Genomic DNA, 10359 nt, shown 5'->3' with positions numbered 1-10359 from the left:
CCTTTCTCAGGCCAGCTGTTGCTGAAACACATCCTGAAGCCACTGATTTCCTACTCGTCTCTTTGGCCGTTGGTAGAAGAACAATCAGATGTGGTCGTCCTGCATTTTAAGTCYGAGGAACCTAACCTGGATAATGCCTCTCCTGTGGAGGTTTTTGACAAGATTAAGCTGATTCTAGAAGTTCTTCACAAGTATCTACTAAGTAGGTAGTTTCTCCCTCYTGAAGCTGGAGTGAGTTGCTGATCAGCACCCGGTTTGTGTAATTGTAGGAAAAGCTTTGTGGATCATGTGGTTGTTAAGCAGTATTGGTGTGCGTAAGGTCTGAGTAGCTTTTAACTTGCTGTGCCGTGCTCCTGAGTAGCCTGGCACCTTGTCAAACTGTCSTTGGCTGTGTCCAAGCACTCACAGTGCATTTGTACTATGGGAATGAAAGAAATATATTTTGGCTCTGAAGAATCAAGGAAATTTTTATGGTGAAGGATCTGTTGAGACAAGGTGCTGCACTGACAATCTGTACGTGGCATAGGTTTTAAAGGTGGGAGTCATGTTGCAGTCCATGGAGCTCCTCAATCAGGCTGTTTCCATTTGGGATCTTCCCTTGGCTAGAAACTGGTTAGAGCTTTGCTAGCATTTCACAAAGTAAACATGCCAGGAAAGGCTCAACCTGCACAGAAACGCAGTTGTCTTTTGGTAGGTGAGGGAATCCACATGCCTGGTAAGGCCTAGATATGAAGAATACCTCTGTTAATAGTGGTTGTGGAACAGCTGAGCAATGCCGCTCTGACAGGAGGGATTGAATGAACCGATGGAGGGCCCTGTCCAGGAGAAAGGTGTATTAAAATCCATTAATTTTCTCGAATGCAGATGTTTCTTTTGAGGAGCGTGTGGAAGACCGAAAGGAAAGCAAGGTTACGCTGTCAGAGCTGCTGGGCGAGATGATATGGGAAGAGTTATCTGACTGCCTCATTCAGAACTGTCTGGTGAATTCAATTCCAACCAATAGCAGCAAGCTAGAGCAATATGTAGAGGTAGGGCTCCAAATCTTTCAGATGCACGTGGCAGAAATTCCAGATGGGCAGCTTCAGCAGAAGGTGTCTCTCCTCTGTATTGCTGACCTGGAGTCATGTGAAATAGCCAGCCTGGCTGGCTCTCGGAAAATTTACTGTGGTGTTAGACCTTGTATTTGTATTTGCTTTTAATGGTCACGGGGGCTTTTGTGTAGGCAAYGTAGATTTTTAAAAATCTAAGTGAAAGAAATGGAACCTACTGCTGCTAGWGAGGTGTGGCCAGACAACTTTGCCTGAAGAGGGGGCTGTGTACTATCACAAGCAGTGATAGTACAAACGCTCCKGTCCCTTTGCTGCAAGTAGGCCCGCGCAGTGAAATCTGACTAGATAACTCCTTTGATTTAGGAATCAGGTTGCCCGCAAAGTCAGGRGGAACARACTTGCAGTGCAAAGCAAGTACTAYTGTGTTTTCTGGCCCTCAAACTGAGCCAGCTATTTCCAAAGCATTGGTGAAGAACTGGTAGATGGTTAGGGTCCCTTGAAACTTAGTTTCCTACTTTGCTTTCAGCTGAGTGGAAGAGTTTATGCCCTACTTTATTTTTGGTGKTGGATTTTTAGAAAACTGTGAGTTGGCGTGCACAAGTGTTAACGTAGCACCTGTGTCTGCCTTTCTCAGGTGATTAGATCCACAGAGGAGTTTGAAAAAGCATTGAAGAATATGCAGTTTTTGAAAGGAGACACAACSGACCTACTGAAATACGCCCGTAATGTCAATTCCCACTTTGCTAACAAGAAGTGCCAGGATGTTGTTGTGGCAGCCAGAAAGCTGATGACCTCAGAAATACACAATACTGTAAAGGTGCGTAATGTTACAATATACTCCTTTTTTTTTTTTTTAATGTGGAAAAATAGCTTAGCCAAAGAAGGATTGCCTAAAATAGGTGATTTTTTTTTTTTTAATGTGGGACTGATTTCTTCTGGGTATTTGGGATTTTTGGCAAACAAAAGTGTGGTTTTTTTTTAATGATGCCTAAGTGGATTAATCTGCTATCATGGTGTTTCTTAAAAATTTTGAGGTTTGAGTATTATAGGCTTGTTTGACTATCGTCAAAAGCAGAAGAAAAAATAGATGTCACATAACAGAGTTGGCTTTTAGGTATGAAACACTGTGTAGTCTGTGGTTCATGGACTGCTGAATCATCCATAAAGCAGGTGGGCTCTAGCGGAGACCTCTGCAGCCTTGCAGCCTATCTAGTGTCTCAAATCTCTGTCAGCGSGTGTTTCGTTGTCTTGTGCAGTCTCCTTTCTGTGGGCTCTAAATTATGTGATGCCTCTCTCGTGTTCCCCTGTAGATCACACCTGATTCCTCTGTAGCCCTACCGAGACTTCCTGATCCTGGGGCAGGAGATAATGTAAAAACACAGAGAATGTCAAAACGTCCACATAATGAGATGGTGAATTTGGAGAATGAAACTAAACTGAGCCAGTACACGTTTTCTCTACCCACGTGCCGCGTCAGTTCATCAGTCGAGAAACTAATGGAGCTGGCTTATCAGACGCTTCTGGAGGCTACAGCCAGCACAGATCAGTGGTAAGAATTCTGTAACACCAGCCYAGCTCWTGGGTGCGAGATACTTGCYGMCKTTGACAGCCCTAAGCAGGTGTTAGWATGGTAAAATAAATTCAGAAGAGCAGAAAATGKTGTCCAAAAATTAGAATGGATCGTTAAGAGGTGTGTGTTTTGGCTGGATGCTGAGTTCCTGGGTATGTGCAGCAGAGTGGTACACCAGGAACAGCTGTGAAGGAAGCTCCCTGCAGTGCTCTGCCTAAGCAGCCTTTTGGGCCTGTGTTATCAGGGAGCGTGCAGGTAGGTTTTTATTGTATTTTAASTAGTGTAGCTGTGAAAGTGGGGTAACTCTGTGGTGTGCCCAAGGCAGTTCCTGGCTCCAGTTTCCTAGGTGGGAGAAATGTTGCTGCTCCAATCACATTAGGATTTTTACCCTGTGTTACATGTTGCTTGTTTAGAGAAGGTTAACATTTGGTTTGGAGAAAAAAAAAAACACACTCTCCTCTTCTAAGTGCTGGAGCCCATTATTAGATGACTTATTTGCTCTTTGCGTACGTGCAGAGTAAAAGCAAAGAACTCCAGGTCTGCATCTGTCAGGGCTCTTTGGCGAAATCGCTCAGGCATTCCGTGGAAGCACGTACACAAGGCTTTGCTCTGTTTCGTAAAGTGGAGGTGGCAAATCTGCAGAGGGAGAGAGTTTCCTAGTTACTGAGGGCCTTTCAGTGTGTWGTGGCAGAGAGGGCTGAGTGTTGCACACACCTATTGGAAGAAGGGACAATATCCCCTTTGTCTGTGGGGTTTCATGTGTCTCCCTCTGACATGAGGTCTGAAGCTCCTCAGCCCCACTGAACTTCAGAGCGCAGACCTTGCCAGGTGCTTGGCCTCTGTGGGACAAGGCTWTTGCAGCTTTTGCAAGCAGCCTTTGTTAGTTTTCTGGAATGCTGCTTTTGTTGATATTGCTGTAACTTATCCTGACAATTCYTTCTTCATGTCTGTAAGGAAAATGTGCCTCACCACTAACAAAACCTGGTTGGTTGTTTGGGAGAAGCTTTTGAGGAAAAACTGAAAACAAACAGTGCAGGCACTTTCATCGGTTTCTGTGCTCTCTGATTTGTCAGTGAGAAAGGGATGGTTATTTGCGATTTATCCCTGTGGAGTATTGTTTAGGTGCAAATCAAAGTGAGAAAAGGGGAGGTCAGGAAGGTGCCGAAGCTTGTAGTTGAAGTGGGTTTTTGACTGAAAATTAAGAGGCGGCAGCAGCAGTTGTCATCTTTGTGTCTCCTGTTTTTTTTTTTTTTTTTGTTTTACCTCAAAGGTAGGATTCTCAGAAGGTTCAAGGAGAGTTATTTAGCCTTTTTTGAAAAACTGTCTTTAATCTGCAGTAGTTAGTTTTGTTTTCTGTTGCATTCTTCTCACTCAACAGTCAAGAATACATATGTTGTTTTTTACTAACAAACTGATGTGAGCCTTTTATTTGTGTTGTAGCTGTATACAGCTCTTCTACTCTGTGAGGAATATATTCCAGCTGTTTTAYGATGTAGTGCCAACATACCACAAGTAAGTGTGTGTGTCTGCGTGTATTACCTGGGCCTGCTTTGCAGAGAGAACAATGCTAGYGTGTGTCACTCACTCTCTGTCTGCCAAAGCCAGATTACTAAGAGCCTTCCTCCAGTGGGGAAAAAAGCTAGTGCTCYTAACCTGTTGTTAAATATTACCTACGGAGTATTTGCCTGAGAGTTTCTGCAGTTTCTGAGATTGCAGTCTTATGAGCCAGGAGATGATTGGTTTTAATACATCTGTAACAGGAGGCACGTTGGTTCTATGACCCTTGTGTACATGCAGCTCAAGCAACAGGAGCTAAAGTTTTGTCCCCAGAACCTAATGGAGTCTTGCAGCTCAACTTTATGATGCCCTTCCACTGGGTTACTAGAACGGATTCACACCTTGACATGGACAAGGGGTAGCCTGTAAGATATTCTGAACGGTTATGTGGCTGTAAATAGTTTGTAAGTAGCTCTTACTACAGTTGTGTTTGAATCCAGGCACCAAACTTCGACCCTGGGTCTGAATCGGATGTTTGGTGATGCTCCTGATCTTTTCTCTGTAAAGGAACAGGCAGTCTTTAAAAGACCTAAAAGTACAGGATTGAGTCTGAGAACAGTGGTGTTATTTTTGAAAAGACTTCCCTTTTTATTTATCCTTTTTATTTATTTATTTAATTTTTTTTTGCTTTCCCCCCTCATCAACATGCTGTAACAAAGTACCTTCCTGCTTGGAAGCCCGGTAGAAATGGTGTGGTGCAGCATGCACTTGGAWTGCCGAGGTACTGGTTTTCTAGCCATGAAATGCCATTTCTGTGTCTAAGGTTTTCTGTGCATCTGACAGGAAGTTGAATGCTTTTATGCTGACTAATATCTTTATCAAAGCATTGCTTGCAGTTAGATACCTGCAACGTTTGTCAGAGACAGAGCCTGTGTTTCTCAGAGGTGGGTGTGGAAAATCTTTAACAGAGCCAGGTCTAAAAAAGTACCTTCTTTTCTCCTCCTTGTTCCTGGGACAGAGAGAACCTTCAAAAACTGCCCCAGCTTGCAGCCATTCATCACAACAACTGCRTGTACATTGCGCACCACTTGCTCACCCTGGGACACCAGTTCCGGTACCGCCTGACGAGCATCCTGTGTGATGGAACGGCGACCTTTGTAGATATGGTACCCGGGTTTAGGAGACTTGGTAATTCTACCTTTACAATGTGGAAGTATTTTGGCGTGTGCAGTGGTAGTTTGTTCTGGCATTTGTTGATGRCTGGTTTAAAGTATAAGTAAGTGGGGCTAGTGGCTAGAGCAGTGGAGTGTTATTTAAGAATTTTCATACTTTGTGTGTAATGTGCTTTGACAGAGTTTTATGAGTCTAGCCAGATGGTCTGTAGGGCTTGACTCCTTCTTTTAGCCTGGCTCTCTTTGTCCAGCGTGTGGTTTCCAGAACAGTTTCTTATTCGGTGAGATGTTGCGGTGCTCACTGGATGTTTTGAGGTTTGCTGTTCTGTCCTTTGATGCTTTCTTTAGGTCACTCTRTGGAAATGCAATCTGAGATGTACTTGTATCAGCCTACCAGGAGCCTCTCATCCAYGATTACCCTTGCTACTTGGCTCTTTCTCATAAGTGTTGTGGCAGTCCAAGCTCTGCMAGAAATTAATTGAATCTGTCACTGACAGAGCAGGCCTGGCTAAATTGTCTGTTTGAGACTGACTGGAGACTAGAAACTGCTTTGAAAACAAAGCATTGTAGCAGGTTTGTAGCTTCCTTCTGCTCTTGTTTGCTCCTGAAGGAATGGAGTGTTTTCTGGCCCAGATGCGAGYGCAGAAGGGGGAAATACTGGAGAGGCTGTCAAGCGCCAGGAATTTTTCCAATATGGATGATGAGGAGAATTACTGTGCGGCAAACAAAGCAATAAGACAGGTAAGCTGAGCGAATTGAAGGCAAGCACGCTGTTGTCTGTAGCAGTTGTGCGTGAGTAGGTACGGTATGCAGTCTCAGTGCTGGGAACTGTGTGGTGTTTTGGCAGAGTGGAATTTGAAAACAGCTGTCCTTGCCAGCATAGATTGTCTCTCCCCGGGCTATGTTTTCTTTTCTGAAATTGAAGCGTGCTGGGGTCAATTGTTCTTGCTCCAAGGTGGGAAGAAAAAAAAAAAGTTTCTTACATTGGAAACAACCTTGGAAGATTTGTTCCCAAATGACTGTATTTGATGTCTTTTAGGAAAAGATATATCACATGTCTGAAAAGGTCATGCACTTTGCACTGTAATGCCAACTGAATGTACTGCTCTTTTTTTCCTCCAGGAATGTCTGCTCTGCATGTGATAGCTTGATAATTGACTGCCTTACCTCTCTTTTGAAGCTGGGTTCTGTTCATTGGTAGTCACCCTGCTATGTAGTATATCTGGTATATAGTCTGCCTGATYTACAGCTACATGCTATCTATGCATTATCTTCCAGGTACTGCATCAGCTGAAAAGACTGGGAAAAGTCTGGCAAGATGTCCTTCCTGTGAATGTATACTGCAAGGCTATGGGGACTTTGCTGAACACAGCCCTCGCAGAGATTGTCACTAGGATTGCTGCCCTAGAGGTAACTGCGTGAGATGGATGTACCAAATGTGGGTAACAACAAGGATTCGGGGCCTCTGGAAGTTTGTATCGAAATCAGATTTCAGGGGAACTGGTATCATCTGCTACAGAGCTGGTAACTGGGTTTCTGTGTGTGAGCAGTTTCCAGGGTACCCATAACTTSCATCTGCCTGAGACCATATATACTCTTACAGTGATACTGTAACTGTATAATCAGGGGGCCGGGTGGGGAAGTGGCTGTGCGTGCAGCTCAAGTTGGATTTAGGTATGCCACTCCTACTATATGGAAAAAACTCTGTGGATTGGTCTCTTCTTTCTCAGGGTAAGCAAGGTAGCTGGTGTCCTGAGACTGAAGGGCCCCAGGGCTCAGATTCCTGTGYAGGCTTTGTGAATGTCATTATGCTTTCTGCTGTCTTATGAGAATTTAAGGTGAGGTAACCTCTGCTACTCTGCRACTATTTCAGATGTATGATGRAGAACGTCTGCTSTGACCCTTGGAAGCACACACTGCTKTAGTGCACTGCTCAGCACTTTTATCTCTGATTTTAATGAGAGCTAAGAGATGCACAGATTGCAACTGCATCAGAACAGATAACAGCTGAGGCTTAACAAATAATTTTTGCTATGACACTAGAACCTGCTTTATGCACTAGAAGGATTATTAACTACCTGTCAGATGCTGATAACCCTATAAAGTTTCCTACCTAGAAAAGGTATTTTGGTTACATCATTATAGTGTCTGTCTGAGCATAACCTGGCAATTGCTTACACCCAGAACTGGGAATCAAACAGAGAAAGTGGAAACCGCCACTGTGATTTAAACAGAGAGGTTTGTCAAGACGAAGTTTTCAGTAAGACATGTTGGTAGGTGTTGAGTATAAGTGAGTACAACAGGTACAGAGAGCCTCCCTGCTATGAAGTAAGCCGGTAATGGCTCTCCCCTGTAGTGGCTAGTTTGCAGGATACCTACTTGGATTGTGCCTGCCAATAACTGTGGCTTCATTATTGGCCTGGCGTAATCAGAGCAGTTTTCTTAAAATTTTCTGAACTTCATCATAACAACTCTGTCTTACCAGGAAATGCTTGCTGTTTGAGATAATCCTGTGCAAAGGCACAGGTTTGCCTCAGTCCCCTCAGAACAATCATGAAGTTATGTTGACATGAGAACGTTATTTCCTGAATGGCTGCTTTCAGCAAGCGTGGTCCATGTACTGCTTTTMGTGTTTGCATAGCTGCTGGTTTTCCTTTTGCTTCCTGCCCTGTACTCCTGAAAGTTATCTAACTGTTCCTGTGGTAATGTGTGTTCAATTCCAGGATATCTCTGCTGAGGATGCAGATAGGTTATACTCGCTTTGCAGGACCATGGTTGAAGAAGGGCCCCAAGTTTTCACTCCGTTACCTGAAGAGGACAAAAATAAGAAATTTCAAGAAGAGGTTCCGGTCTATGTGCAGAAATGGATGACATTCAAGGAGCTGATGATCATCCTGCAAGCTAACCTCCAGGAGATAGTAGATCAGTAGGTGTCTTAACTTTCACTGCACCTGGTGCTCCTTTATTTCAGTAACGGAGAGCTGGGAAGCGCTCTGACAGCAGCAGGGTGCTGCAGTCAGGGGACCCTGTTCTTGTGGAGGCAAGACCTTTAAGGAAGGGATGCAGAGCAGGTTGAGAATTGGGTATCAGTGGCTCCTCTGACCTTTCTCTTTTGGTGTGTGTTTTGTACTCCCTTTCATACCTGCCATCTGAATGGTGAGGAATCAYGTCCTCCTCAGGCTGGTCACAGAGCAGAAAAGCTGTTCCTTCCCCACTTCCTCCATGGCCTGTGCCTTTCATTTTAGGCCACTATGTTGCTGGTGGAATGGTGTTGGAGACAAAAAGAAAGGCACAGGCCCAGACAGAGGTAGAGTAGGGAAGTTTTTGTTTTGTGGGTTTTTTTTTTTTTGGTTGGTTTGGGAGATGAGTGAGAACTTTGTGGGCAGAGCAACTTTCCCTTTGTTAAAAACTCCAGGCTGTAGTCCTAATTTCAAACAGGAAAAGGAAAGCACCTCGTGTTTTGTTGCTGGACTCAGGTTGCCTGTGGGACACAATTTGKTGTGTGGAGGTAATACGCTGCTAACTGTATCTATCTGCTTTGTTTCCGGAGTTAGACAGGTCTAACTAGTCAGTGTCTTTAGTGAACTGGTTTGTAAAAGCATATAGAAGTTGAACCACTGCATTTACTGCAGTCTTAAAATAGCCCCTCTGAGCACTTGCTGTACAGGTCACCTAGTAGGGAGTTGTTGTGCACTTTGGTGAAATAATGATGTTTTTTTTCCTGATGTTTAGATGGGCGGATGGGAAAGGACCTCTTGCAGCTGAATTCTCCCCAGCTGAAGTGAAGAGCCTTATTCGAGCCTTGTTCCAGAACACAGAAAGGAGAGCAGCGGCACTGGCCAAAATTAAATAAGTTTGTTAACTCCTATGTGTTGTGTTTTCTGATAAAGCGAGAGGGAGCTGAGGTTCTCATGTATTGTTTGGATGCCTGACGGTGAGCTGTATGACCCTTTGATCCTGTGATATACCAGTACAAAAGTGCTTCCTGGAGCCCTGACTGGAAGGAAAAAAAAAWAAGGTTTTGTGGGTTTGGCCTGGGGACATTGAAGGTGGGTAGCACGTAGGCACTAACTGGCTGTGCTCCGTTTACATTTTTGAGCCCTAGCTCCATTCACATGGCCATCTCTGGCCACGGTCTCCAGGGCTCTCCAGTCCAGGCCCAAGCTGGTTTTCATGAGCTGGTGGGCATRCATGCCTCGTGAAGAGATGCTGTTGATGGCTGCTGAATTCTATGCTGCTTGCTCTGACCTTCCTCTTAGCCCAGCATAGGGAAATTCAGGTAAATCTTCTATCCACCATCTCTTTGCAGGAGCTGACACTGCTGTCATGGGGGCAGTCATGGAAGAGATGTGGTGCTGCACGCTGTCATCTCAGGATGGCTCGATTAGGGGTTTTCTGGAGGGGKTCTTACCTCTCCCAGGGGACTCTGATCTATGCAGTGTTAATTGGGGGCCTGGCTGCCCACTGTATCTTACCTCAGCAATCCTTGCAAATTGCATAATAAACCTCTACAGCTGCTCTAGAAGAACAGCAGAAGCTCTCACAGTCTTAAGTGTCAACAGTTGAGGTCTGCCCCTCAGSGGAAATCTGAGCACACATGTAGGAAAGAACAAGAGTGGAAAATAAAGGGAGGATGGGGACAGGGAGGGCAGAAGCATGTTGCTGGTCTGCAAACCATTTTTTCACTTGTATGTAATCCAGTAAACAGTTAAACACAGAAAATTACTCTTTACTTCCATACCTTCACTTGAAATAGAGCCTTTTATTTTCAAAAATGTACTGAGAAAGATCAAATTTTTTTTTTATCTTGCTTTGCCAGCTCTGGCAGTGAGTTCACCCCCTTCCTTTTCTCTCCGTTGAGACTGTGGTAGCTCTGACACCTACAGTCTATGGAGTAGAGCATAGAATTAATTAATGATCTCCAGAGGTCCCTTCCAACACTGGTGATTCTGTGAGTCCAACCTCCCTGCTCAGCAGGGTCACCTGGAGCATGGCACAGGGGGTTGCATCCACACGGGCCTCGACCATCTCTGGAGAAGGAGCCTCCACTGCCTCTCTGGGCAACTTGGTC

General features: G+C 44.6%; 1 protein-coding gene across 1 annotated transcript in view; it reads left to right on the top strand.

Moving 5' to 3' along the window:
* Positions 1-9156, top strand: part of ZW10 (zw10 kinetochore protein) — a 12397-nt gene extending 3241 nt beyond the window's left edge. The window contains exons 6-15 of the mRNA XM_085303082.1: positions 11-202; positions 865-1028; positions 1684-1866; positions 2360-2598; positions 4060-4131; positions 5135-5304; positions 5899-6029; positions 6567-6698; positions 8012-8214; positions 9021-9156. Of these exons, the coding sequence (XP_085159208.1) occupies positions 11-202; positions 865-1028; positions 1684-1866; positions 2360-2598; positions 4060-4131; positions 5135-5304; positions 5899-6029; positions 6567-6698; positions 8012-8214; positions 9021-9141 (1607 nt within the window). The 3' untranslated portion in view covers positions 9142-9156. The remainder of the gene's footprint in view (positions 1-10; positions 203-864; positions 1029-1683; positions 1867-2359; positions 2599-4059; positions 4132-5134; positions 5305-5898; positions 6030-6566; positions 6699-8011; positions 8215-9020) is intronic.
* The last annotated feature ends 1203 nt before the right edge of the window (positions 9157-10359 follow it).

This window comes from Rhea americana, unplaced genomic scaffold, assembly GCF_003343005.1.
Source record: "Rhea americana isolate MKP2758 unplaced genomic scaffold, rheAme1 scaffold_197, whole genome shotgun sequence".
NCBI lineage: Eukaryota > Metazoa > Chordata > Aves > Rheiformes > Rheidae > Rhea > Rhea americana.
This window is presented reverse-complemented; position numbering and strand designations above follow the sequence as displayed.